Raw genomic sequence first — 24,179 nt, 5'->3', positions numbered from 1 at the left:
GGATATGCAAATTAGAGAAAATTTACAAAGCATGTCCGCTTAAATCTGTGTGCCGCCGCTATCTGGAGCACTTTACATCCGCTATAGATCCACGGCGATCGTAATGGTGCTGTAATGATAACTCCGCTGTTAATGGCCTCCGATGACTTTATCTTATCGCCGGGAATTAGCTGCCGTTTGACACAAGGTGCTAATTTAGTGTAACAATCACCAGCTGTTTGGATCGGGCAATGGCAACAACATGCGAGATCTTTCGCTCGGTTCTACCGGCGTATATCGCTCCCGCTGGTCGACTGTCATTAGGCTGCGTCACCTCGCCTCGCAGCCGTGACGTCCACACAGCTCCACAGTTCCGCCGTTCTCCATGTAGTCCCGTCCCCAGAACCATACCCAGAACCAAAGTAGGCGATTCCACGGCGAGTCGGTGACAGTCGCGCGCCCACAGTCAAGCCCAGCGGTACAGCACTCGATTTTGGCGAGGAGGCGGCACTTATCAAGTATACGATATCTATTATATACATTCATATATGCATATATGCATATAGGCCAGCTCGTATTAAATTAAAGACAATTGTGAGTAGAGGTCGCGACAACGCAAAGCTAGACCCGAACGGTTGCTTTGATCCCGGCGCAAGACAACCTGATATCTGGGTTTACGAGCACTTGAGAACTGATTGGTGATCCCCGCAGATAAGCGGTATCTTTGTTGCCCCGGGGGCGGTGTGTTCTTGATTTCGGATAGGGTCTGAGCGCCCATACTAATTACCATGTAATGCATACGGCTGTTAATAATCCGGATAGTTAAAAATACGTGCTAATCTAGAGCTTACTAGGTCCAGAAATTACTTGTGGATCTATTGTTTCCTTATCCTTGTTTGCCTTTTAACATTTATGGCATAAAATTACCGGTTATTACACAAATATTTTGATTCTGCCTAAGCAGTTAATACATTGATAAGACAGGGCAAGCATGCTGATTGTTCTTGTCTTCCTGACTTAATACCGCTGTTAACGCCCCTCGCATTTACTAATCGATTAAAGACTGTGACACACTGCACATTCTACAGAGATTTAAATCTCTACTTAAAGCTGATACTATTTTAATCTAATCGGAAACATAGCCAAGACCATGTCGAACTTCAGTGACGAAGAAATGGTGGCCATATGGCATGGGTGCTATCTAATCGTCCCTCAAGAGACACCAGTTACTGTCATAACTAGGCGGAAATCAGGGCCAAAAGCAACCGGTTGACTAATCGCACCTGGAAAAATTTCAATAAATCAAACCTATGCTTTGCATCGAACAGGTCGTGATAAGGGAAACCCAGCCAATAGTAGCCATGTCGGAGGCCTATTCGAATTCCATACGCAGCCTGAGTCCAGAGCTGGCGAAAAAGGCGCACGACGAGCTGGGAGAGGTTCCCGAAAGAATCGATGAGGATATCGAAACGCTGCGTACTTGGATCTCCAAGCAACCTCATCTCAAGGCTCGCCAGGATGCCCAGTTCCTGGTGGCCTTTCTGCGGGGCTGCAAATACAGCTTGGAGAAAACCAAACTCAAGTTAGACAACTTCTATGCGATGAGGGGAGCCGTGCCAGAGCTCTACAAGAATCGCATTGTGGGTGAGAAGCAGCTAAGTATCCTGGACACAGGGTGAGCTCTACTAGAGAGATTCCACCACACATGTCCACTAATAATTTTCTAATGTTACAGTTGCCTGCTCCGATTGCCACAGCCCTTGCAGGCTGATGGTCCTCGGATTCACATCTCCCGCTACGGCCAGTACGACTCCAAGAAGTACTCCATAGCCGAGGTCGTCCAGGTAAACACGATGCTCGGTGAGATTCAGATAAGGGAAGACGACAACGCTATGATATCCGGCTTTGTGGAGATCATCGACATGAAGGGTATTGGGGCAGGTCACCTATTCCAGTTCGATGCGGTGCTGGTCAAGAAACTTGCCGTTCTGGGCGATAAAGCGTATCCCTATAGGCCCAAGGGTTTCCACTTTGTAAATGCGCCCTCCAGTGCCGAGAAGTTCATGTCCATTGCCAAGAGTCTGATGAGCGAAAAGATTCGGAAGCGAGTAAGTTTTTCATACATATCTCGAAAATGTAACCACTAATGAACACATTCTACCCAATCAGTTTCACATCCACTCCAAACTGGACAGCCTTTACAAGTACGTGCCCAAGGAATGCTTGCCCGCTGAGTATGGGGGCAGCAATGGAACCATCCAGGACGTCGTCAGTACATGGAGGACCAAGCTCCTGGCCTACAAGCCGTTCTTCGAGGAGGAGGTTTCTTATGGCACGAATGAAAAGCTAAGGCGAGGAAAGCCCGTTAATGCCGAATCACTTTTTGGAATCGAAGGATCCTTTAGAAAACTAGATATTGACTAGTTTAGAGCGAAACATATCAAACACAGTAATTTTTAATATTTGTACAAACGCAGACAAATCCAAACTAAACAACTAAAAACTAATTATGTAAATTTGATTAGCCCGGAACTGGTAAGTACTTCAGTCCTTACAACTTTGCCGCCGTTGTCTGCTTAGATTTTCGGTCAATAAAAGTCAGTCCCTCGTCATGGTAGGGATTTGTGGTATCCCTTACGCGTTCCAACCATTTGGCCACCTTTGGGAACTTTACCTCGTCCACTCTGTATTGGCAGAGCCCTTAAATGCAATAAAAATGATTAGTTTCATTAAATTAACTCCACTCTAGCTTAACGCACTCAGCTGGTTGATTTCGGAAGAGCCAAGGATATCAGCCATTGTCAGGTTTTTCCCCACCAAAAAGTCATTTTCCAGCCACAGGAGCTCCAGAAGACCCAGATTGGTTTCCACTCCCTCAATCAGCGCTTGAATCTGTTCTGGCTTGGGCTTCGGAGCTATTCCATTCATGGGAAACAGCCAGGCATCTCGGAAGTACAGGGAACAGGCCAGTCGAATGTTCAGGTGTTGCCACTCAAGGAACTCATCCACTCGGGCACGAGACTCCACTGACTTTGGGTAGAGCTTTTCATCGAACTGACCTTTGTCTGCGAGATATCTGCAAGGGGCGATGTACGATCCAAATGAGAGAAGCAATCCCAATGATGGCGTCCCCCTACCTACCTTATAATCGCTATGGTCTCCGACAAGTGGAAGTCACCATCCACAATGGCGGGCACCTTCTGGAATCGATTGATCTTCTTGTACTCGTCGGTCAATTGCTCAACTAATAAATCGTAAATGAGTCGGGGCGGTGGAGATGATTACATTCACTCACATTTTCGCAGGGCAATGGGGCAATACTCAATGGGCGAGTTGCCCAATTTTAAACCTAACCATAGACCACGGGCGATCGGGGACAACAAATCGTAATAGAATCTAATTGGCTTGGACATGCTGCTCAATTGCCCTCGCTCCTCAGTGCCAAATGCCGCTGCCAAACAGCCGGTAAACCAAACACATAAAAAAAACATAAATCAACAAAGCTCCAGTCCAAAGATCATTACTGCCACCTTGCAGCACTGGTTGGGCTATTATAGTTGTCCCGCTCTAGGGGGCAAATTCAAAAGTGGAACCCAATTTTAAATATTACTATTATATTATATAATCTTATATTATTTGGCTGTCGAATGATAGTACCCCTGTTCAGAGCAGTAGTAACTCTCGTATAAAATTTTCTAATTATTTTAACAATTTGCGGTTTCGCAGCGCAGAACTGAACACATTGAACAAATAATAAGGCACAACATGGATTTAAAATCCTAATAAATGCAATAAATTAATAAACTAGTCAATGTCATAAAGGAATCAGTTTTTGGCCTTGGCTGCCTGCTGGGATGTCTTGTAGACAAAACTGTGGGCCTCATCATAGTAAGGATTCGTAGCATCTCGAACGCGTTCCATCCACTTGGCCACCTTGGGGAATTGCTTCTCATTTACGTTGTACTGGCAGAGCTCTAAATTATGAATGATATTTAATTGAATTCATTTTATATTCTGCAGTAACCTCAGTCTTACTCATCTGATTGATTTCTGAAGCGCCAAAGATGTCTGCCACGGTAAGTTTGTCTCCGATTAAAAACTCCTTATCCAGCCAGAGGCGTTCCAGTAGACCCAAATTGCCCTCTACATCCTTGATAAGCTTCTTGACAACCTCGGGTTTTGGAGCCGGCGCCAGACCCTTTGCCGGAAGTAACCACACCTGACGGAAGAACAGGGAGCACACCATGCGGACATTGAAGTGCTGCCACTCCAGGAACTCGTCCACTCGCGCCCGATCCTCTAAGGCTTTGGGGTACAGCTGTTCACTGAAGACTCCTTTATCCGCGAGATATCTAAAATAAGCCATGTATCTGTTGTATCTGTTGGCCTGAAAACTTGCACCTACCGCACTATGGAGACACTCTCGCCCAACTGAAATTTACCATCCACGATGGCCGGCACCTTTTGGAATCGATTGATACTCCGGTACTCGTCGGTCAATTGCTCCTCTGGAATGTAACCATCCAATATGGTGTACATAAATGCTTTATATGTAAGTAACTTTTTATTTATTCTTACGTTTTCGCAGAGCAACTGGGCAGTCTTCGAAAGGGGTTTTGCCCAATTTCATGGCAATCCAAAGGGCGCGGGATGGCTGCGACAGGAAATCGTAATAGTACTTAATAGCCTTCGACATCTTGGCAATTTATTTCTCAGTAAACTTAAGCAAACCCGGTAAACATGAAAACAATACAATATACAATTTGTAGTCGCTGAGGAAATGTCAAAAAAGCTCGAAGCAACAAGCTTTACGCCGGTCCAAAGTTCAATTTGGTCGCTTTTCAACACTCGACCTAAGATGATATAGTCGTCCCATTCTAAGGGGAATCGGAAAAGGGCGGGCAAAAGTTAAATATTCAAAATAGTCAGGTAAGAAGTACGATAGAAAAAACCAATGATCAATTAAGTGAAATGCTTTAACCTTGCTCTTCACATAACCCAAAATTTATTGATATTGCTTATCAGAACTTTAGTTCAAACAGCGATATGTAAAGCAGACATCAAGCACCAAAGCGTTTATCTCGACCAGATAAAACACATTACCCCCATATATAAAGAATCGAACCCCAAGTAGTACAATTTACGTTTCTGTTATACCGACATTTAAACAAATTCGCTTTAATTTATTAACGCACTCAACATGGGGTCTACAGTACATTGTCACTTTTAAATATAGTCATTTAACTATGTATGTATTATCCATAAATATAGAGATGCATGTATATGTGTAAACTAGTATCAAAAATTAGTAGAAACGACACTTAACCAACTGAAAAAATATCGAAAATATATATACTCATGTACCGTATTTATAAAAGTATGCGATAAAATAAAAGCCAACAACAACTTAGCACGCAAGTAGAAGACGTTGAAGATTTCGTCATGAAAATGCTTTGTGGGATCATGGTAAAATGAATCGTTTGGGGATAGTAAACACCCCCAGCGACCGGACGTTAGAATGTATATAAGTATGTGCGTTGATAAGGACAACAATAAATTAAAATCGACAAACTTGTGAGGTTTTTGTGCCATTTGATGGCGATCCATTTGCTTCTTATTTCGTTTTAGTGTGCACTTGTCAATAATATTGTTCAATTTGCTTTGAGTTTCGATGTTCCTCCTTTATGGTTTCATTTATAAAATATCAGGTTCTGCTATGACCAAAGATCGCTGTAGTGTCTATACATTTCAGTGTGTATATATAGGGCTGTGTGTTAAGAGGGCGTATTTATAGGATGTGCATCAGAATATAAAACTAACTGCCCGATCATTGCCTCAATCGAAGTTTAGCTTCCGGAAAGTTCCGTCGCTAGGAACGCTGGCCGCTAACGGAGCGGCCCTATCCTGATTATTCTCACTGGCCGCCCGCAATTTCTCATCCACTCCATATCGCTCGTCTTCCTTAAAGTACGTGGAAAAGCTGGTCAACTGTGTCTCGTACCGCGTCATCGCATCCGCCAAGGAGCCATTCTCGCCGCCCATCTCTACGGGCAAATACTCCTTGCCAATGGCCTTTTGCAGAGACTCCACGTTAGAGTGGATGTGTAACTGCAGGAAGGGTAGCAAAGGGTTAGTGTTTCGAAATCGATTATTTTCCCTTTAGACTCACCAGCTCCTTTTGCTTCATGACATTCCGAACCAGGCCCAGGACAAACTGCGTCTCCCTGGAGGCATTAACAATGTGGGTGGCCACCAAATTCGCTGGGATACCATGCTCTAGGAATGCATTCATCCGCTTGAACATACCAGGATCGAACTGCAGTAGCAGGGAGTAGGGGATCTTGGTGAAATCGATGATCTCCACAACGCCGGATACGTTCCAGTTGTCATCCGTGTTGATCTCGATCTCTGCGCGAAAAGCGTGGAAGCGGAAAATGTCGCTGACACTGTGCTTGGAAGGTTCAATGTGGCCCATTCGTGTGTAGTGGATACGGGGGCCACCAGGGCCAATAGGTTTGGGCAATGTGGCGAAAATTCTGCAAAAGAGCACGGTTTTCTAAAACACCCATCTACAGAAAATGGGGAGTCCCCGACTTACCCTGAACGAGCCAGTTCTAGCAGCTTATCGTCTACCAGGCGACTCTTGAGCAGTTCTCTCTCCTTGGATTTGTAGGTGTAGTAGAAGAGTACTCTCTTCTTGGCCTCCTCCACGTCCCAGTGGCAGAAGCGCAGGAAGGCCACCAAGAACTGATCGTCGGTCCGCGCCTCCAGGTAGTTCTGTTCGACAATCCAGGTCCTCAGGGCCTCGATCTTCGCCACCATTGAGGACGGATCCTCGCAGAGCTGCGACCGAGCCACCTCGGCCAGCTCCGGCACCAGCGATCGTATCTTGGCCATGGTCTCAGGGGATCTGCAAATCGATCGATACTTGCCTTAGATTTTGAGATACGATACCGAAGGCTTGGAGTGTGCTAAGAAGTGTGTGTTCTATGGCCAGGTGCGAACACGACTAACAGAAAAGTTTGCGGTCGCCTGCTTGGACTGGGTTCCGATTCTGATCGGATCGGGAACCCTCCCGATTCGATAGCGGGCACACTGGTGCAGAAGTACTCGAAAAACACTGCGACACGGAGCAAACTCACAGTGACAAACCATTTGAGCACTAGATTATGCGATATCATTGACCGAATGCGCAAACACAAATAGCAATGTTCCGTGGGAATGATAAGTACACTATCTGAACCTCACTAGTTTCGCATAAGCTCATGAATTCGTAATAGATGTTTGTACTTAAACTTCTTTTATATTTCCTGCGTCGAAATAATATAAATAGTAGACGTATGAAGCTTAAATTATTTTTATATTAGCTGTTGATAATTATTTGGATATTTTAAGTTTACTCCTAAAACAACCCCGCATTAAAATGGTTGTCTTAGGGAGTTTTAAAAATGTCCTACTCCTTAAAGAACTAAAATTTTTTCAATTATCTTTTCTTTTTTTAGAAAACACATCCACTTGATATGGCATTAACTTTTAAAATCCATAATTGGGTAATTCCAGTCAACTGTGCTTTTCCGAACCGGCGATAAGATACGATCTGCATACTCACAACCGTTTGAACTGTGGCGTGTTTCTATCCACAGACTCTACCGCCTTTTCGCCAGCTGCACTCATACACGCCACAGATGCAGTCGAGCCCTAATCTTATCTCCTCCGACAAGAGACTTCGACCGCCCACACAACAGATCGGGTCGGATTTGATGGGCCGTCGGAGCAAAAGAGAGTGGTGGAAACGGTCGTGCGCGCTATCAACAGAATGAGTGGCCATAAAAGCACCAGATTAGCTTTTAACGGTTCCGTTTCGGCCTGGGATTTTGGCCGCCATGCGATTAGGAAGAGCGTTTAGTAGCCGTCCAGCTGCCACGAAGCAAGCGACTCCCCAGAAATGACCGAACTGAGACCCTTGAGCGCCGAACTTCGCCGCATTGCTGAAACGGAACTAAACGAGGTGGAGGAGCGAGTGCCAGCGGATCTGGCAGCTCTTCGTGATTGGTTGGCCAAGCAACCTCATCTGAGGGGCCGTCAGGATGACCAATTCCTGGTTGGCTTCTTGCGAGGCTGCAAGTTCAGCCTAGAGAAGACTAAGTCCAAGTTGGATCACTTTTACACTATCAAGACGCTAATGCCAGAGCTCTTTGGCAATCGATTGGTGGACGAAAAGAACCTAATCTTGTGTCGATCTGGGTGAGTTTAGACGTCATAATCCTTAATAAGGATATTTAAAAAACTTAAATTCTTCTTTAGAACCTATGTTCGATTGCCCAAACCTTGGGGCACCGATGGCCCCCGCCTGCAGCTTACGAACTATGAGAAATTCGATCCAAAGAAGTTCAAGTTATTGGATCTCTTCCGCTACCAAACCATGATAACGGAACAGTCAATCCGTGAGGATGACCACAGCAACGTTAGCGGCTACGTCGAGATCATTGACATGGCTAAATTGAGCCTCAGCTTTTTGGCCCAACTAGATTTCACGCTCATCAAAAGGATGGGAATATTCGCAGAAAAGGCTCAGCCCACTCGCCTGAAGGGAGTCCACCTGATCAATTGCCCCAAGGAGGGAATGGCGTTACTGAATCTGGCAAAGAGCCTCATGCCCAGCAAGCTCCAGCAGCGGGTGAGTAAGCAAGAATAATTAAATAGTCGTAGCCACTTTTGCTAATTTATTTTCGTTCCCTTATCGGACACTTCACCGAGATTATCAGCTGGTATAGCAGGCAGCTGATAGCCGTTGAAGAGCTCAGACACCCTCTCACCCTTGAACTATTATTTAATATTTCCCAAATCAAAGCAATTAACTTTATACAGTGTGCAGAGCAGCATTGCCTAAGGTCAGTTGACCACGTCATGGGCTCTTATCATTGAAACGTTAGGCCTAGTCTTAAATACGCACACGGGGGAAAGTGCAAGCTGGAGAATAATCTATTTGCCTGACTCATACGGCACTCTGCATTTCCAGTTTCACGTGTATAAAAACCTGGAGCAATTAAATGAGGTGATACCACGCGAATACCTGCCGGAAGAATATGGCGGCAACAATGGACGTATAGCCGACATTCAGGCGGAGGCGGAGAAGCAATTGATGTCCTATAAGGACTATTTCGCAGAGGACTGCCAGTACGGAGTGGATGAGCATCTGCGACCTGGAAAGCGTGTTAATGCGGATTCCATTTTCGGCGTTGAGGGATCCTTCCGAAAACTCGACATCGATTAAAGTCGCAACGTGTCTTAATTATATTAGTATTTGAAGAAATATGAAAATGGAAATACTTCAATAAAAAGCAAAAGCACTCCTCGAAAAGGCCAAGTATAGTTTATGAGAAGCGCCGAGAGCGGCGCGACAGATGGTCAAGTCGCAGAGCCATTAGCTTTTAGCTAGTACTATCTGTGACACCTGTTAATAGCTTTGTCAATCAGCTAACAAAATTAAGTGGGATCAAGTTTTGGTCATGTTAATTTGGCGAACGCGAGGTAGTTCCTCTGCGAAAGGCGTCGAAGCAGGAATCCAACGGAATGGCTTCAAGCAGCGACGACGTTAGTATGAGCAAGGTTCCAATTGCACAGTAGCTTAACCTTTGCCTCTAGTTCGACTTTGGCAAGTGGGATTTCCCAGCAGAGCGCATTTGGCTGCACAAGTCCAACGGAGAGATCACCTGGAAGATCTGCACGTTTGTGCCACTGATTGCCTTTGGTCTATATGGAAACTTCACCATGCTTTATCTGATAGCCACCAACCGTTCATTGCGATCGCCCACCAACCTGATTATTGCAAACATGGCCGTTGCGGATCTTCTGACCCTTGCCATTTGCCCTGCAATGTTTATGGTGAACGACTTCTACCAGAACTACCAGTTGGGATGCGTGGGCTGCAAGCTGGAGGGCTTTTTGGTGGTGGTTTTCCTCATCACAGCCGTGCTCAATCTCTCGGTAGTCAGCTACGATCGTCTTACGGCCATCGTGCTCCCAATGGAGACGCGTCTCACCATAAGGGGCGTCCAGATAGTGGTGGTCTGCACCTGGGTCTCGGGTATCCTATTGGCATCACCGTTGGCTTTCTATCGTTCTTACAGGGTGCGCGTCTGGAAGAACTTTACGGAGCGATATTGCAAGGAGAACACCTCTGTCCTGCCCAAGTACTGGTATGTTCTAATCACCATTCTGGTGTGGCTGCCATTAGGCATCATGCTTATCTGCTACATAGCCATATTCTATAAGGTAAGCAACGATAGTAATCTGATTTAGGGGTTTCAACTAATCAGCCACCTCAAACACAGCTTGATCGGTATGAAAAGCGGGTCCTTAGTCGCGAGAACCCGCTCACAGTGAGCTATAAACGCAGCGTGGCCAAGACACTGTTCATCGTGGTCGTGGTCTTCGCAGCTCTACGGCTGCCATTTACAATCCTAGTTGTACTACGGGAAAAATACTTCGGTGAGGATGTCTCTGTCAGCAGTGGAATGCAGCTATTCTGGTACATCTCACAGTATTTGATGTTTCTGAACGCCGCCGTCAATCCGCTGATCTACGGATTCAACAATGAGAACTTTAGAAGGGCCTACTACCAGATCTCTTGGGTTCGGCGATGGCGATTTGCTGCGAAAATGAAGAAGGTTTCTGGAACACCAAGTCACTGCTGCTACTGTGCCTTTATGAAGAAGGGCAGACGGAGCCCAGAGGTAGCACAACAGGCACGAAATGTAAAATGTGACATAAGCAAGGATATATCGTCGGAAAAACAGTCGGACAAGTCAACTAAGATAATGCAAAGTAACCCTACTGATTTACTTGCATCGGAAATCGGGGCAGACGGGTTTATATAATAAAAATCAAAGAGAAATCTTTAATATTCTGATACATTTTGAAGGTCCAAAAGTAATATCCACCAATGCAAAAATACCAAAATATACACCCACTATGAAATAGGGTACCCAAACATCTGACAATATCTCTAAATGGAGCTTTAAGAACCGTAGAATATCATGGCTAGTAGTAAAAGTTCTTTTGCAGCCAGTGCACGTGGTACAGTTTCAATGTTACGTTTTGTATAGTTTACAAAAAATAAATATATGTATCAAATGTGTCGCTTATTGTTTATATTGATCTTTGCTGGTGGGATCGCCCGCGCGATCAGTTTAGAAGTAAACTTCCAGGAAACCTATCCCACACACTTCCTGAACTCAGATCAGACATCGCTTCACAAACGGGCTGCTGATGCGCCTCAGTTTTTCGACCAAGGTTTGTAATGATATAACAAACTTTATTTACATTTCAAATTTGGCTGGGCACTTCGCTCAGGCTAAACCAAACAATTCAGACTTCATGTAGCCAAATCCATGGGCTTCGAGGAACCGAATGAACTGGCCCATGTTCATGACGCCCTCTTCGGCATTGAAAAGCTGTTCGCTGAAATCCTCAAATCCCCGCTTGCGCTGCCGAGGCTCACTCCGCACCAGGCAGATCTTTTGCCACCGAAGGGCCTTGATTGTGCGCCAGAATTCGTGAACATTCGCGGAATCACCTTCCACGCATATGATGCCAGGTTTTCCGGGTCTACTGAATCCTGTGAGTTCCAACTGACGGGCCTGTCGAATCAGCTCCTGCCGCTTGGCGGTGGATTTAATGTGGTGGGAATAAATCCACATTCGCTCAAGATGCGTAGCTGGTGGTTGTTGCGGGTCTTGTGATGCTACTGGCAGCACCTCAAACTCGGAAGCTGGTCGTTTTAACAGATCCTCGATGTGCTCCTGAAGCCAGCTCAACAGCTGGAAGATGTACGGCTCGGCGTCCTCTTCGCGCCTTTCACTCTGATACTGATCTAAATCATTCTTCAAGCGCTGCTCCTTTGCTTTTCCCAGTAGCGTAGTGTGTACACTGATGCGTGCCTGTTCCAAGAGTGGATACAAATGCGGGAGCTCCACTCGGACTTCCACGCACTGTTTGCCCGGTAGAGTTAACTTCACCACATACTCCAAATGGGAAAGAAGGCTGTTAGCAGCTTTGGTCTTATCTTCCTCCAGGAACTCATTGAAATCAGCCACCACGCCGGCGTCGAGCATATGCAGCTCTCCGGGCGCGCAATATATGGAGCTCAGCAGCTCCAGCTCCTCCAGCTGCAGGCCAACGCAGCGGCGGTAGGTTTGCAGCTCCTCCTCGGCCATGGCTAACGAAGAGTTAGAAAGAATTGTTTGGTTTAGTCAGCGGCGACGCATTACGTACGACCCTATCCTAGAGATGAAAGCGACTTAAAGTACAAAGAGCTGAAGAAGAATCGTATGTGATTAGTGTTTATAAAACTTATTGTCTATGCCTCTCCCAGCTAGCTTTAGTTTCGATGGACTAACACGAGTGGCCTCCGTGCCGGTGCCCTTTCCCCTCGACATTTGCGTCCTCCAACTGCCCACGGTCAAGTACGCTACGGCTTTGCATAAAAATACCGCAGGACTGCGTCACTTTGCCGTCTATATCTGGCGTCCAGCTGAGCAAGACTTCCAGCTCCTCGTGGAATTGGAAACACCTAGAGCGGTGGCACTGGATTGCCTGGCCTTCGCTGGACGTGGCTACGTTGCAGTGAGTTACAATCTTACAGAACCCGTAAGTCAGGCCCGTGAAGGATCACCCATCTATGAGATTTCCCCGGAAACAGGAATACGGACAGTGCAATATTTTTCGGGAACCCATCTGCGGGGAATGTACCTTCGGATCAGTAGCCAGGAACTTACCCTACTGCATGCTTTTGAATCGGGAGCTCAGTGTCCCTATTTCAAGTGGATGGGCAAGAGTTTCCAGAAACTGGGTGCGATTCGCTGCAGCAATGCTCGAAGAATGGAGGCCTTCGGCATCGAATTCACCGACTATGTGGCCGTAGCCAACTACGCAGATTCAGAGGGAAGAACTGCCACCCACTCAGAGATTTTTAGATGGGATGCCAAGTCCCAAAGATTCCAGCTCTTCCAGCGACTGCGCAGCAATGGAGCCGTGGACGTAAAGTACTTTAGTCTCCCAGTGAACGAGGTCAGCCGCAGGCACTTTCTCATCCTAGGCAACACATTTGGCGGAACTGGCGCCGAGGTGGGCGAAGCAGACACCGTGATCTATGTCTTCGAAAAGGGGCAGTTTGTGCCTTATCAGCGATTGAGTTTCTATGCATTGGAGAGGGTTCTGCCAGTTCAGGTAATTTCGGATCAAACTTTTAACAGCGTTTATTATATGTTGAATCCCTTAGCACTCAATATCGGAGAAGTTCCTACTCCTGGTTGCTTGTAGTAAACAGGATGTCAAGATCTATAACCTCAACGACTGGAGATTCGAGAAATCTAAGGTGCAGTTCACTGAGGGAGCTTTAAGTCGTGGTGTGGCACGTATGAGAAGCTATGAGGAGAAGGATCATAGCTTTTTGGGTATGCACTTTTAGCTTTCTTTACATCCTAAACTGATATTTTCTTAAATATACAGTGATTGCGAATGAGAACATGGCTGCCAACGAGACAAACATCTTCCAGCCTCTCTACAAACAAGATGAGCATGCCAACATACTCCGCCAGCAAATCATTGACTGGGCTCGGGAGCAAAGAAAGCGTTTGGAGCAAGTAAATGTAGAGCATCTTTTAAAAAGACTGGAAGTGAGTTTTGTGTTTTATAAGTTTCGATAAATACATGAATTTTTTATCATGTATTCATAGGACAAGTTAAAGCACCGGGAGGAGAATCTGAAATTGTCGGTTATCAAACTAGTGAACGCCAAATCGGTAAGAAGTAGCAAAAAAAAATGAAATTATTTTAATAAAAAACTTGTATTTTCAGTTCGAGGATAAGCACATGAAGCTCACGCCTAATTACTGGAAGGCTTTAAAGTTAACCAAGCAGGCCTTGGATAAAATCGAACAAAAAGCGATTTCAGCAGGTTCCAGACATCCCAATAAGAGATCCGTTGGTCAACCAAATGAAGAACTCAACTTCGATGAAGTCACGGTGGACACTCTGGTGGTGCACGGCACAGTTAAAGCAGACCATATCAATGGAGTTGATACGAGGAACCCTGTTTACGACTCCGTGACTGCCAATAACGTTTATGTAAGCGCGAAATACACCGAACCCGCCGGAAAACAAAGAAAACCTTTGCTGGAGGAGTTAAAAGTGAAGGATCTGCAACTTGGAGGGCGACTGAATGGCCTCAAATGGACAGAACTTTTTGATCTCACTTTAAAACGCAGCAACAAAGATGTGCAGTTTATCAAGGCAACTGTAGACTTGGATCATCTTAAATCCGACGCTGTCCAAGTCAATAGCAACGAGATTAACGATCGCCCGTTGGGACAGCTTATACCAGTGGATAGTGGCGACTTCATTGTCCAACACGATGTTCAGTTTTCCCAACCAATTCAGGTCAACCGGCTGCTCATCAACCAGCGACTTAATCACATCCACGTCGATCGTCAGCGCTTTGATGTCCTCACCAAGCAGGCAAATCACACTCAAGTCATCGAAGGTGCTGTTCGATTCGAGAATGTTCGCGTAATGGAACCGATTACCATTGCGGTAAGCCACCACAGATATTTTAATCTTGGAAAGTAATAGTTTATAAACATATATTTCTTCAGGGTCAAATTATGGGAGCTGAATTAAGAGCGATGTCACCGGCAAAAGTTACCCACAAATCGCTCCAACTAAATGGTGATTTTGTTATCGACGGCGATGTTACCATCGGACGGCTACTGCAAATGAAAGATTTTGTGGACGAGTCTACTCAGAAATCCGCAGCAGAAGCATTGAGTCGAAGCATGCGATTGGATGAACCTTTGGAGGATGTGAGTCTCAACTTTGTGGAACCTCTTATTGCTAACAATACCGAGCTAAGCTTCCTCAACACAAGAGATCTGCAACATTTGGTTAAACTGAACGTTGGTGAAGTGCAGTTGGTGGAGGCCAGTAAAATATTTCCGCAGAATGTAGAGATTGTGGATGGGTTCGGTGAGATTAAATGGCTAAATGGGATTGATACGGAAAGCCTCCCGGAAGTGCTACTCAGCAAGAGTGGCAACCAAACTATTTTGAGTACAATTCAATTACAAGGCGTGGAAACGAACCAGGTCACTTCATCGCATATGTTATTAAATGTGCTGGGAGTTGAGGATTACCTTCAAGCTGGTCAGGATCAAAAGTCAAATGGAACACTGTATATAGATAGCCTGGATGTGTGGAAAATGAGCGTGGATGATCTGCACCTAAATGGCCATCTCCTTGGGCAAACACTGTCGTCCATCTACGAACATGGAAGCAAGTCCCTGGACAGCTGGCATCTGCCACCCAACTTCAAAGGCACCCTTCACGCCCAAAACCTGTGGCTTAGTGACAGTATTAACAAAGTGAAGGTGATCCAATTGGAGCAGCAGTTGCAGCAACTAGCGGGCAACATCAAATACGTTGGCGACTTTACGTTTGAGCATGATGTAAACATTAGTTCCCTCACCTTTCAAAACAGTCTAAATGGAATTGAAGCTTATAAATTTGGTAGTTGTTGGTTGGAAAATGAGGGCGACCAGAATTTCACAGCCCCCCAGGAGCTGGCTTCTGTGGATAGCCAAAGAGGCCTCTGGCTAAAAGGGCAGCTCAACAACCATTCCTTAGAAGATCTGGAGAACCGAAGCTACAGGCTCAGCGCACCGGAGCACCTGCAATCTATGCGATTTGGTGAGTAAACTAAACTAAACTAATACAATGTATATATTCTATAACAATATTACCTCTCAGCGAATCCCATTGTTTTGCAATCGGAGCTAAAATTGGGTCATTTAAATTTACTCCGCGTCCCAGAGGACGTCATTTACCATAATGGTGGAGGTTACATCTCTACTCCAGTTAGCATAAGAGGAAACCTAGAGGCAGCCGAATTGTCTAACATAACCAGCCTGAATGGGTATCCTTTGGAGGCGTTGGAGTTGTATTTAACTAAACGAAATGTGCAAACATTTGTAGCTGAAAATGTAAGGTTTGGCGGAGAACCCTCTTATCACCTGCTAAATGGACACACTCTGGGAAACCTCCTAGATCAGGTGTGGCTGGACAACGAGCAAATTGATTTGGGAGAAATAAGACTGGAATCTGGACAATTTGAAGGCCTGCTGGAATTCCAAGTGAGTGGAAACCATTAGAAACTTTTAGTGTTTGCAAGAACGCCTTCCCCGTAGGGACCCATAAACGGGCACCAAGTGGAATACATCAGACGTAACTACTTCAGCCGGACGCGTAGCAATCTGCTGAAAACTCCCCTGAGCTTCCAGCATGACGTCACGTTCACCCAGCCTCCTGTAGCCGAATACGTAAAACTTCGACGTGGCGGCAGCGACGTTTTAATGGAGAGCTCCAGTAGGTAAGTGAAATTGTCCAAATAATCAATGGGCAAGGGGTAATGGGCAGGGGTATTGTTGGTATCACGTTTCACTTTCGCAATTGTTTACGCGCTAACAGTTTTAAAGGCACTGCATCAGCACAAGTCAGCTGTGCATTCCGTTCGGCAGGTGAAATTTCTGTACACGTTTGCAAATAGCGCGAGGCGGGGGTTGCACTTATTTCGGACACTGGCATGTGTGCTTAATTACCTCGTCAATTGGTCGCTTATTGGGTTTGGTTAAATGCACTTTTTACGGTCGGGCAGTTTCGGCTGAGCAGAGGTTTGTGATTTGGAACAACAAAAACGTCTTAGGAAGAATCCCAAACGCCTGAGAGCTAGAGATAGCAGAAGCTCTGGTCTATCGATACTTTCAAAACTTGTATCGATTCTTACATGTATCGTTAAATTTAAATATAAATTTAATTATATAATAATTCATTTTCGTTTTATAAATATTGGTCCTACTACGAAATGTATAAGACATTTGTAAAAAATTTGGTGAAGAATTCGGTGTTATTAAATGGCTTTTACTAATATTAAAAGAAATCTGTATCTATTCCCAGCAACTTCTCTCTAGATTTTGATGATTTTGTAGCTCACTCGTTGAAAACAGCCGGATCTCATTCTATAAGTGGAAAATGGGAACTGACAGAGGGCTTAGTTTTGGGAAATTTGAACCATGTCAAGATAAATAACTTAAACCTAGCTAATGATGTCTTGAGAATACCTCATTACAATGACAGTGGCAATTCTCCAATGATAATCGATGCACTGAAAACCGTCCAAAGCTCCATTATAAATCGCCTTCATACTACCGCTGAAAGCCAGGTGGCGGAGGTCCCGGTGACCAAGTGGATCAATGAAGCAGCCTACCTATACTTGAACCACAGCATTGCTGGCACTACCCGTCTGAATAATGTTAACCTCTACAATGATCTTACCGTGAAGGGGCCTGTAAATGGTGTCCTCTGGCAGACGGACACGCTCATTTTGATGGATAAGGAGCAGGATGTACCGGGCTCCCTGCTGGTAGCGAATAGTTTCCCCGAGCAGCAGCGAGTTATGAGCAATAATGTGAAGAATCTCTGGGTGGACTTCGTCAACGATCTGCCAGTAAACGAGTTTCTAGTCAGCAAGGCAGAAAACCGCCCCAATCTTCATGTGGAGAGCCAACTGATCTTCACACAGCCACTAACTGTGGGTCACTATGATTCGGGCAACGGAAATGGGTTCCTGGATAATTATTACAAAAAAAAGCGGGGTGTCAAAACGAATGACATTCAGGATTGGCAGCAACTTCAGGAAAATGTGGCAGCAATCAAGAAGAGATTGACCAGTAGGTTAGAAACATATCAATTCAAATTCTCCTTTAGTTATGTGTATTCAACTCAACCAACAGAGCCGCCTAAAGTGCTGGAAGGCTTTTCTGTGCTGCAGCAATTGTCTCATAAGGCCTCGCATATGAAGATCATCTCCTTGGACAACGATGACGTCCTGGCCATCTGGGAGCATACGTGGAATAAAGTAGTCTCGTACACCTGGCAACCGGATAAACATCTTTTTGGCGAAAATTCAAGTAAGTTATGTAGATTTATTTGCATAAGAACGTATTTTAAAATCAAGTAGCATATTGAACCTTAAATAGGGACAAATTCGAAATGTCAAATATTAGAAGTACATTTTAAATTAGGCTTTAAAATCTTTTCGTAACTATTGTGAACAGTCACAACAGAACTGTGGGTGAATACATCAAACAAGTTGCCCAATTCGCACACAACGCAAACGTTTAAACACGTATAAAATAATACGATAAATACGAGTAAGGGTTCAGGCAGGCCTACATAACTACCTTCGATTTTGTCTAATAAGTAAGCTGAGTAATCATTTAAATTGCGAGTATCAGTCGGGCTACTGCTCCAGTTCGTCGCTCTGCACATCAAGGATAGCGCGCAAGATGGCCAGCTCAAGTTTGGCGGAGGCACGCGAAGAGAGTCTGTTCATCACATTGGCCACGTACAGCCCGAGAGACTCGTGTCGCGACGAGTTGCACAGATTCTTGAAAAAGGTCGGCGGCAGAGAGTTGTCAAAGTTCCCAAGGTTAATAATCTCAGGTGTATTGGAGGAGCCCGCGTTGATCTTCGGGTCGAAGATAATGTCATTCTTAAAATCCAGTTCCTCAATATGTGGCGAAAAGCCGTTTGTGGAAGCCACTGAGGTGGAAGCAATGGTGGCGGCTGTCGACGAGTTCGGTCCTCCACCACCACCGTTAATTTGTTGCGCCGCTGGAATGGTGATGATGTTGATGCCCGGCGGCGGTGTTTGGTTGTCCTCACGCTCCTTCTTTACCTGCATCAGTTGGGCAGTTGTTGTGTGCACCACATTACTTCCCGCCGGCAGTTGATCTGGAACGCTGGTGAGCGCTGAAGTGGAGGCTGCTGATGAAGCCGCTTGTTTCGGGCTTGTTGTCTTGGACTGCTTTTTTGGCGCCGATGACGAGGTGTACTCCTCCGAGAGTTTGCGCTTTAGAGAATCTGGCAGCTGAATGGTGGTGCGCGAGGAGTTTGATCTCTGCCCACTGACCGGCGCCTGTTGCCCAATCGTCGGTTTGGATACAAGACCTGCTCCGGAACTGGGCGTCTTCTTCACAGTGATTCCCTTTTTTTGGAGTACTGCGGCGGCGGCGGATAGCGAGCTACTTCGCGGTGTGTTATTAGCCAGTGTGTTGAGCAGCTTTTTCTCCTCGATGGCTGGACGAGGAGTGTCTACGTTGGGTTTGGCGTACACCCGTTCCTCTTTTTCCGGTGAGCCGGTGCTGTGGGATTTCGTTGGGCTTTCGCCGTCAGAGGACGCCGAGCCGGTAGAGTTAGCGGTTTGTCCATACTGATGGGCGTCATCCTCGTCCTCAGGCTCCTGCACCTCCAGCATTTCGTACTCCTCCACCTCGTCCAAGGGAACTTGATCACTGCGGGAAGTTTAAATTATTGTTAGTTTTTCATGGTTAGACGATTATTTACTCCACTTACTTCTCCTCCTTGATTGAGATCTTGGGCTCCTGGTGAATCTGATGCATCAAGCTGAAGAGCTTCCACGCCGAATTGCCCTTTAGCTTTTCTTGCTCGTACTTTTTCTGAAGTACTATGAAGATGGAGCGCGATTCGTGCACAGAAAGCTTGTTGAGACGCCCGATCCTGGCCCACGCCTCCTCCTGCTCCTGCTTGCTGGCGCCGCCATTGTTTGGATGCAGTACCTTTTCTTTAGCGATGTCCTGCAAAATCTTGTCCAGTTGAATTGCCATCTTAGTCAGCGACTTGCGGCCCGCTGGTTGCGCGTTCCTGATAATTTTGGAGGCTTTTTTATTTACACGCGACACACCAATAATATATGCAACTAAAATTCGCTTGTTTTTTCTCCGCTTTCGCAGCGTTCGCTTCTCTTTTCCTCTTCTGTATTTGGCGTCGGTAAATTGGCGGAAAATGTGACCGTGCGACATGCAAATACCAGAAATGCCGCTTTTTGGTACAGTAACTTAGGGATGAGAGAATTTTTGGCAACATATTTGTTCACAGTACTCGCTCGATGTACTGAAAAAGGAAATGTTTCAACAGAATTATTATCATTTAATTAATGGTAATACTTTTATTATTTTGAATTATAAACTTATACACTACGAATAAAATAATGGTAGTGGTGGAAGTACCAAGCTCTAAATGTAAGTCGAAATTATTTAGGTATTCCCGTTGGGATTAGATTTGATCAAATATTTTGAACATTGTTTTTTAATCTATTCTAATACTTTATTTATTTATCAAAATTCATATTTCTATTATAGCTCATCACAGCTGGTGATACGTAAGTGCGGATGTTTAACTGCAATTACCACTGTACTTAAGGGTGACCATAATGTTAGGATTCCTACACATCGATATTTTTGGTACCACCACTGTACGGTATAACCACTTGCCTATCGTGCTGCCGATAGGCTCAAACAAATACAGGCTTTGGAATACCACAATGTTATATGACAGAATTCCCAACGAATTATACATTTTATTGAAATCCCTTACAGTTTCCGCCATCTCACAACGAAACGATATTTACTTTGTCTTGACCAGCTATACATTTGACCGTTTCCAAGCGCGTGGGCCCATCTCTTCCGGCTGGACTGCTTACCATAAAGGGGAATTCGTCCAGTCCGTAGCAGGCGGCGCCATACCTTCCTAGCCGATCCACGGCGATGAGGGCACCCATAAAGTCCTTGTGGTGCTTAATAATGCGGCGAAGGCTCTCCTGAGCTGCATCCACCGGGGGCTTTCCTGCTCGCATCGCTTCTACTGCGAGCAATGAGGGCAGGAAGCGCATCATCACATCTCCGTCTCCGGTGGCTACGGCTGCACCCACCTCGTTGTCGGCATAAGCACCGGCACCCGGAATGGGGGAATCTCCCACCCGTCCGGGAATCTTGTGACGCGCCCCGTTGGTGGAGGTGCCGGCGTGGATGTTGCTTTCCACGTCGATAGCAATCATGCCAATGGTGTCGTGGTTCTTCCTTCCAATCTCGTACTCATTCCGGGCACGGTCCTCCTTCCAGCGGGTCAGGGGAGTCGGCCGCGGTTTGTACGGCCCGCAGGAGACCTTGGGATCCGGGTGAACGTTCTTCCAGAAGTTTGGCTGACAGTTTTCCGCCGTCCACTGCAACCACATATCCTTCGACTCCGGCGTGACCAGCGACTCTGACTCGAATCCCATAGCATTGGCGAAAGCGGACGCCGCATCACCCACCAGCATGGTGTGTTGCGTGTGTTCTAGAACGTGCCGGGCCACCTTAATAGCATCCTTAATGCGCCGCAGGCCAGCCACCGCCCCCACTTCCATGGTGGCCCCGTCCATGACCATTGCATCCAGCGTGGTTTCGCCCAACTCGTCCGGGGATCCGCCATAGCCCACTGTCCGGTCACACTGCAGCTTCTCACACTTCGAGCAGCCCTCCACTACTGCGTTCCGCGTCTGCCGGAGTCCACCCTTGCTCTGCTTGAGGATCCGCCAGGCCAGCACATTGGCGGCCGTGAAGTTCCAAGTGTTGATGACCATAGGTAGGAGCTCACTCGCCGTCTTATTCGCCTTCAGGGCAGTGCTAACAGCGGTTGTTTTGGATTTTCCACTGCAAAGGGGTGGATCTTAGCGAACAAAGAATTGACTGTATGTGTTGCTCACCTAAACGCCGAAGCCAGCGTTGGTTTGGGCGAAGTGGTCTCCGCAAGGCTGGATAACGCCGTGGAGGCAAAACAAAGGACCCAAAGACATGCCTTCAAGTGCCTTTTCATGGTAAACTGTAATAGCCTTACGAGGAGTCGTTGGTCTACCGCAATCTGTTCTCTTTCTGCCGGAAAATTGTCGAGTTTTGCTTTTAAATGCAAGCAGTCTAACCTCACTGGTTTGCTTTCTTATCTGTTGTTTTGATATACCCTTTGAATGAGTCCTAATACTTTTTAATTGGGTCTAAACAATATCTTAAATCCAGAAAATATTTCAACGTAGATTAAGATATAGACGCAAGTTGTCATTAAAAAAAAAACCTAAACGCCAGTTAATATCAGCAACGCAAAAGCAGATATAGGAAGGGTATCCCAAAGTCCACATAATTATAACTGAATGCTTTGTATTTGTAGGCTTATTCACACCGACAGAGCTAAAGAACACAAACTTGGATCAAAGCGCTGAGGATTCACAAACCCCAAAGAAACTACATTTCAGATCATATGGATTTCAGTGCCGGGCACTACAAGAAGAAAACCAGGTAGTAATCCGATGCCTAGATAAGCAGAACAAAAGCAGGAAAGCAATCTTGCCCAGGCGGGCAGTAAAACAGTTGTTGGCGGTCGCCGATTCATATGAGATGCCCATTCTAGTTAGTTCTCCCAGAGCGGTGGAGCTTTGGAAATGGACTAGCGGCGATTACTCCCTATCGAGCAGGCTGATGGATGGGCAGGTGGAGCAAATGGAGCTTAGTCAAGGAGGTGCTGGCATGGAGAGCGGATATGTGGCACTCATGGCTTCATCGCCAGCAGCAGAGATTCGGATTTACAGGTAGATTCATGATCACTTCACTAATTCTGCATTTATAAAGGTTTTAATCGCTTCGCAGCTTCGACAGCACAGACACGAGCAGTTTCCACCTGGACCAAGTCCTCGAACTCCAGGACGCTCAGCAGTCGCGGGTAATGCGCTTTATGCATCTGCCAGAATCCAATGATCTACTGCTCTGCGTGTCCAACGTCCTGCCACAGCAACCGCTTAGCATCTACCAGCACCGCGGAGCAGCGGGATTCCAGCAAATCCTCGGCGACAGTGCCTTGCCAAAGGGTCATGCCTTGGAAGTGCTCCAGCTGCCCAGACACAAGCTTCGACTGCTGTCCATGGCCACGCAGGAGGCAGTCTACTTGCTGCAGCCGCAGTTTACCACACTTTAAGTCACTTGTTTTGTTTGTTTTTTCTAAATAAAAATTACTTTTTATTAACCGTATTATGTTGGCCGTCAATTACGTTGCTTAGTCGTCGCTGGACTCGACGTTCTCGGTCTGCAAGTTCTTGAACGTGGACACCGGCACATAGGTCACGTAGGTGTACAGCTTGTTGGGGGAGTCCTCATCGTCGTTACGACGACGCGCCAGGCGCACGCGAATGCGGAATGGAGTGGACCTGGAAGGGATTAACGGCGTATTACAGAAGGTTCTAGTTCAGAGCAAACTACGGACTACGCACCTGATACCCTTGGACCAGATGTGCTTGTTCAGACGGGTGTCGATCCTCACGTCGGTGGTGCCCATCTCCCGCTCGGCGAACTTGCGGATCTCCTTGATGGCGCGGGGCGCGCGCTTCTTGAAGCCGATGTTGTGGACACGCTTGGCCAAGTGAATGGTGCACTCGCGGGTCACGACTTCATTGATCGCGGATTTGTTGATTTTCTCGCCCTTGGTCTTGGTCATTGTGCTGTTTAGCCCGAAACGGTGCTACTCAATATCCTGCAAATAATTAACAACGAATTTTAGATGATGCCACAATATAAACAAAACTGCTATGGAATATTCCATCCGCAAATAAATGACTCCGAAAATGCTGCACAGGGAAAATGAACATACGCCGTGATCGGTTTTTCGACTCCGAACATTGTGCACACAGCTTCATTGCATTTACTTCGTGGAAATATTCGATGTTTTTCGATTTAAATATAAAATCGCAAACTACGAACCTCTTCCGGAAACGCAGCGAAAAGAAAAGGATAGAAGAAGAGATGCTAGAGGGGAGCAGAAAATAGTGTGACTGCGTTATCGTGACTATCGTATTGTACAGTAAAACTAGCTTGGCGGTATTCCGTAACGAGGGTATTCCGAAAACAGTAATATTAAGAGAATGACGTCTTAAATTTGTAAACTGATTGACTCTGATACCAAAAGTTTAAGTTGTTTTTTGAATTTGTAATTTTTAAACTGTTTCTGTTTCGTCCGCTGATATTTAATTGGATTGGCTCTGTTTTTTTTCTTTAATGTGTCTTCTTCAAATCGAGTAAAGTTTCTAAAAAAAAGCAAACTTAATTCTTTAAAACAAATCAAATTCATTTTTCAAAAGTTAGGACATACCCAAATGCTGACTTTATTATAACAATATTATTTAGCATAATGCTTTTAAATTCGCAAAATTGTAATCCAGAATTGAAGGGATTTACTAATATTTTCTCGATTGATGTAATAACAATCTC

At 45.8% G+C, this 24,179-nt stretch overlaps 11 protein-coding genes across 14 annotated transcripts; 4 read left to right on the top strand and 7 right to left on the bottom strand.

Annotated features, from left to right (window-relative positions):
- Window positions 1-420: 420 nt before the first annotated feature.
- On the top strand, window positions 421-2,486 carry LOC120448284 (alpha-tocopherol transfer protein-like). 2 transcript variants are annotated; one of them, XM_039630216.1, is made up of 4 exons: window positions 421-573; window positions 1,308-1,654; window positions 1,715-2,087; window positions 2,149-2,486. In XM_039630216.1, the coding sequence occupies exons 2-4, from the start codon at window positions 1,341-1,343 to the stop codon at window positions 2,401-2,403; spliced, it is 942 nt and encodes a 313-aa protein (XP_039486150.1). In that variant the 5' UTR covers window positions 421-573; window positions 1,308-1,340; the 3' UTR covers window positions 2,404-2,486. The 2 variants fall into 2 exon arrangements, with proteins under 2 accessions (XP_039486150.1, XP_039486159.1); XM_039630225.1 differs by having other exon boundaries at window positions 480-497.
- Window positions 2,404-3,477, bottom strand: LOC120448327 (glutathione S-transferase theta-1). Its single transcript, XM_039630283.2, has 4 exons — window positions 3,275-3,477; window positions 3,121-3,223; window positions 2,739-3,055; window positions 2,404-2,679 (listed from the first exon to the last, which is right to left on the bottom strand). The coding sequence occupies exons 1-4, from the start codon at window positions 3,468-3,470 to the stop codon at window positions 2,531-2,533; spliced, it is 765 nt and encodes a 254-aa protein (XP_039486217.1). The 5' UTR covers window positions 3,471-3,477; the 3' UTR covers window positions 2,404-2,530.
- Window positions 3,478-3,730: 253 nt separating this feature from the next.
- On the bottom strand, window positions 3,731-4,762 carry LOC120448337 (glutathione S-transferase theta-3). Its single transcript, XM_039630296.2, has 4 exons — window positions 4,558-4,762; window positions 4,385-4,487; window positions 4,015-4,331; window positions 3,731-3,953 (listed from the first exon to the last, which is right to left on the bottom strand). Exons 1-4 carry the CDS (start codon window positions 4,673-4,675, stop codon window positions 3,805-3,807), a joined length of 687 nt encoding a protein of 228 aa, XP_039486230.1. The 5' UTR covers window positions 4,676-4,762; the 3' UTR covers window positions 3,731-3,804.
- A 792-nt stretch (window positions 4,763-5,554) lies between these two features.
- LOC120448296 lies at window positions 5,555-16,757 on the bottom strand. 2 transcript variants are annotated; one of them, XM_039630237.1, is made up of 4 exons: window positions 16,635-16,757; window positions 6,578-6,889; window positions 6,149-6,515; window positions 5,555-6,087 (listed from the first exon to the last, which is right to left on the bottom strand). In XM_039630237.1, the coding sequence occupies exons 2-4, from the start codon at window positions 6,874-6,876 to the stop codon at window positions 5,815-5,817; spliced, it is 939 nt and encodes a 312-aa protein (XP_039486171.1). In that variant the 5' UTR covers window positions 6,877-6,889; window positions 16,635-16,757; the 3' UTR covers window positions 5,555-5,814. The 2 variants fall into 2 exon arrangements, with proteins under 2 accessions (XP_039486171.1, XP_039486179.1); XM_039630245.1 differs by lacking the exon at window positions 16,635-16,757 and having other exon boundaries at window positions 6,578-6,995.
- LOC120448309 (alpha-tocopherol transfer protein-like) lies at window positions 7,729-9,346 on the top strand. Its single transcript, XM_039630258.2, has 3 exons — window positions 7,729-8,223; window positions 8,284-8,656; window positions 8,999-9,346. Exons 1-3 carry the CDS (start codon window positions 7,925-7,927, stop codon window positions 9,251-9,253), a joined length of 927 nt encoding a protein of 308 aa, XP_039486192.1. The 5' UTR covers window positions 7,729-7,924; the 3' UTR covers window positions 9,254-9,346.
- LOC120448273 (neuropeptide FF receptor 2) lies at window positions 9,432-10,966 on the top strand. The gene is made up of 2 exons (XM_039630205.1): window positions 9,432-10,254; window positions 10,314-10,966. The coding sequence occupies exons 1-2, from the start codon at window positions 9,751-9,753 to the stop codon at window positions 10,857-10,859; spliced, it is 1,050 nt and encodes a 349-aa protein (XP_039486139.1). The 5' UTR covers window positions 9,432-9,750; the 3' UTR covers window positions 10,860-10,966.
- On the top strand, window positions 11,025-22,946 carry LOC120448200. 2 transcript variants are annotated; one of them, XM_039630069.2, is made up of 13 exons: window positions 11,027-11,274; window positions 12,356-13,209; window positions 13,262-13,436; window positions 13,492-13,658; window positions 13,719-13,784; window positions 13,840-14,574; window positions 14,637-15,726; window positions 15,787-16,169; window positions 16,224-16,405; window positions 16,990-17,762; window positions 17,826-18,002; window positions 22,093-22,510; window positions 22,569-22,946. In XM_039630069.2, the coding sequence occupies exons 1-13, from the start codon at window positions 11,106-11,108 to the stop codon at window positions 22,891-22,893; spliced, it is 5,514 nt and encodes a 1,837-aa protein (XP_039486003.1). In that variant the 5' UTR covers window positions 11,027-11,105; the 3' UTR covers window positions 22,894-22,946. The 2 variants fall into 2 exon arrangements, with proteins under 2 accessions (XP_039486012.1, XP_039486003.1); XM_039630078.2 differs by lacking the exons at window positions 22,093-22,510; window positions 22,569-22,946 and having other exon boundaries at window positions 11,025-11,274; window positions 16,990-17,766; window positions 17,826-17,968.
- On the bottom strand, window positions 11,276-16,743 carry LOC120448318 (RWD domain-containing protein 2B). The gene is made up of 2 exons (XM_039630269.1): window positions 16,635-16,743; window positions 11,276-12,199 (listed from the first exon to the last, which is right to left on the bottom strand). The coding sequence occupies exon 2, from the start codon at window positions 12,195-12,197 to the stop codon at window positions 11,331-11,333; it is 867 nt and encodes a 288-aa protein (XP_039486203.1). The 5' UTR covers window positions 12,198-12,199; window positions 16,635-16,743; the 3' UTR covers window positions 11,276-11,330.
- On the bottom strand, window positions 17,998-19,900 carry LOC120448244. Its single transcript, XM_039630157.1, has 2 exons — window positions 19,450-19,900; window positions 17,998-19,388 (listed from the first exon to the last, which is right to left on the bottom strand). The coding sequence occupies exons 1-2, from the start codon at window positions 19,719-19,721 to the stop codon at window positions 18,335-18,337; spliced, it is 1,326 nt and encodes a 441-aa protein (XP_039486091.1). The 5' UTR covers window positions 19,722-19,900; the 3' UTR covers window positions 17,998-18,334.
- On the bottom strand, window positions 20,454-21,870 carry LOC120448253 (putative N(4)-(beta-N-acetylglucosaminyl)-L-asparaginase GE19290). Its single transcript, XM_039630170.2, has 2 exons — window positions 21,638-21,870; window positions 20,454-21,584 (listed from the first exon to the last, which is right to left on the bottom strand). The coding sequence occupies exons 1-2, from the start codon at window positions 21,745-21,747 to the stop codon at window positions 20,504-20,506; spliced, it is 1,191 nt and encodes a 396-aa protein (XP_039486104.1). The 5' UTR covers window positions 21,748-21,870; the 3' UTR covers window positions 20,454-20,503.
- LOC120448350 (60S ribosomal protein L31) lies at window positions 22,907-23,820 on the bottom strand. Its single transcript, XM_039630320.2, has 3 exons — window positions 23,673-23,820; window positions 23,186-23,445; window positions 22,907-23,122 (listed from the first exon to the last, which is right to left on the bottom strand). Exons 2-3 carry the CDS (start codon window positions 23,407-23,409, stop codon window positions 22,972-22,974), a joined length of 375 nt encoding a protein of 124 aa, XP_039486254.1. The 5' UTR covers window positions 23,410-23,445; window positions 23,673-23,820; the 3' UTR covers window positions 22,907-22,971.
- Window positions 23,821-24,179: the final 359 nt, after the last annotated feature.

Source organism: Drosophila santomea, chromosome 2L, assembly GCF_016746245.2.
Source record: "Drosophila santomea strain STO CAGO 1482 chromosome 2L, Prin_Dsan_1.1, whole genome shotgun sequence".
NCBI lineage: Eukaryota > Metazoa > Arthropoda > Insecta > Diptera > Drosophilidae > Drosophila > Drosophila santomea.
This window is presented reverse-complemented; position numbering and strand designations above follow the sequence as displayed.

Excerpts from the sequence above, each read along its gene's own strand:
- LOC120448327 (XM_039630283.2), bottom strand. The coding sequence starts at position 3,470 with ATGTTTTTTTTATGTGTTTGGTTTACCGGCTGTTTGGCAGCGGCATTT. Across the intron at positions 3,224-3,274 it reads CCCCATTGCCCTGCGAAAAT|TTGAGCAATTGACCGACGAG; the intron begins GTGAGTGAATGT and ends ACGATTTATTAG. Across the intron at positions 3,056-3,120 it reads GAGACCATAGCGATTATAAG|ATATCTCGCAGACAAAGGTC; the intron begins GTAGGTAGGGGG and ends CGCCCCTTGCAG.
- LOC120448350 (XM_039630320.2), bottom strand. The coding sequence starts at position 23,409 with ATGACCAAGACCAAGGGCGAGAAAATCAACAAATCCGCGATCAATGAA. Across the intron at positions 23,123-23,185 it reads ATCTGGTCCAAGGGTATCAG|GTCCACTCCATTCCGCATTC; the intron begins GTGCGTAGTCCG and ends AATCCCTTCCAG.
- LOC120448244 (XM_039630157.1), bottom strand. The coding sequence starts at position 19,721 with ATGGCAATTCAACTGGACAAGATTTTGCAGGACATCGCTAAAGAAAAG. Across the intron at positions 19,389-19,449 it reads ATCTCAATCAAGGAGGAGAA|TGATCAAGTTCCCTTGGACG; the intron begins GTAAGTGGAGTA and ends AACTTCCCGCAG.
- LOC120448337 (XM_039630296.2), bottom strand. The coding sequence starts at position 4,675 with ATGTCGAAGGCTATTAAGTACTATTACGATTTCCTGTCGCAGCCATCC. Across the intron at positions 4,332-4,384 it reads GAGAGTGTCTCCATAGTGCG|ATATCTCGCGGATAAAGGAG; the intron begins GTAGGTGCAAGT and ends GGCTTATTTTAG. Across the intron at positions 3,954-4,014 it reads TTCAGAAATCAATCAGATGA|AGCTCTGCCAGTACAACGTA; the intron begins GTAAGACTGAGG and ends TTCATAATTTAG.
- LOC120448273 (XM_039630205.1), top strand. The coding sequence starts at position 9,751 with ATGCTTTATCTGATAGCCACCAACCGTTCATTGCGATCGCCCACCAAC. Across the intron at positions 10,255-10,313 it reads ACATAGCCATATTCTATAAG|CTTGATCGGTATGAAAAGCG; the intron begins GTAAGCAACGAT and ends CCTCAAACACAG.
- LOC120448200 (XM_039630069.2), top strand. The coding sequence starts at position 11,106 with ATGTATCAAATGTGTCGCTTATTGTTTATATTGATCTTTGCTGGTGGG. Across the intron at positions 13,785-13,839 it reads AACTAGTGAACGCCAAATCG|TTCGAGGATAAGCACATGAA; the intron begins GTAAGAAGTAGC and ends TTGTATTTTCAG. Across the intron at positions 18,003-22,092 it reads TCTTTTTGGCGAAAATTCAA|GCTTATTCACACCGACAGAG; the intron begins GTAAGTTATGTA and ends TTGTATTTGTAG.
- LOC120448296 (XM_039630237.1), bottom strand. The coding sequence starts at position 6,876 with ATGGCCAAGATACGATCGCTGGTGCCGGAGCTGGCCGAGGTGGCTCGG. Across the intron at positions 6,516-6,577 it reads CTAGAACTGGCTCGTTCAGG|AATTTTCGCCACATTGCCCA; the intron begins GTAAGTCGGGGA and ends GCTCTTTTGCAG. Across the intron at positions 6,088-6,148 it reads TCATGAAGCAAAAGGAGCTG|TTACACATCCACTCTAACGT; the intron begins GTGAGTCTAAAG and ends CCCTTCCTGCAG.
- LOC120448318 (XM_039630269.1), bottom strand. The coding sequence starts at position 12,197 with ATGGCCGAGGAGGAGCTGCAAACCTACCGCCGCTGCGTTGGCCTGCAG.
- LOC120448253 (XM_039630170.2), bottom strand. The coding sequence starts at position 21,747 with ATGAAAAGGCACTTGAAGGCATGTCTTTGGGTCCTTTGTTTTGCCTCC. Across the intron at positions 21,585-21,637 it reads ACGCTGGCTTCGGCGTTTAG|TGGAAAATCCAAAACAACCG; the intron begins GTGAGCAACACA and ends ACCCCTTTGCAG.
- LOC120448309 (XM_039630258.2), top strand. The coding sequence starts at position 7,925 with ATGACCGAACTGAGACCCTTGAGCGCCGAACTTCGCCGCATTGCTGAA. Across the intron at positions 8,224-8,283 it reads CTAATCTTGTGTCGATCTGG|AACCTATGTTCGATTGCCCA; the intron begins GTGAGTTTAGAC and ends ATTCTTCTTTAG. Across the intron at positions 8,657-8,998 it reads CCAGCAAGCTCCAGCAGCGG|TTTCACGTGTATAAAAACCT; the intron begins GTGAGTAAGCAA and ends CTGCATTTCCAG.
- LOC120448284 (XM_039630216.1), top strand. The coding sequence starts at position 1,341 with ATGTCGGAGGCCTATTCGAATTCCATACGCAGCCTGAGTCCAGAGCTG. Across the intron at positions 1,655-1,714 it reads CTAAGTATCCTGGACACAGG|TTGCCTGCTCCGATTGCCAC; the intron begins GTGAGCTCTACT and ends CTAATGTTACAG. Across the intron at positions 2,088-2,148 it reads GCGAAAAGATTCGGAAGCGA|TTTCACATCCACTCCAAACT; the intron begins GTAAGTTTTTCA and ends CTACCCAATCAG.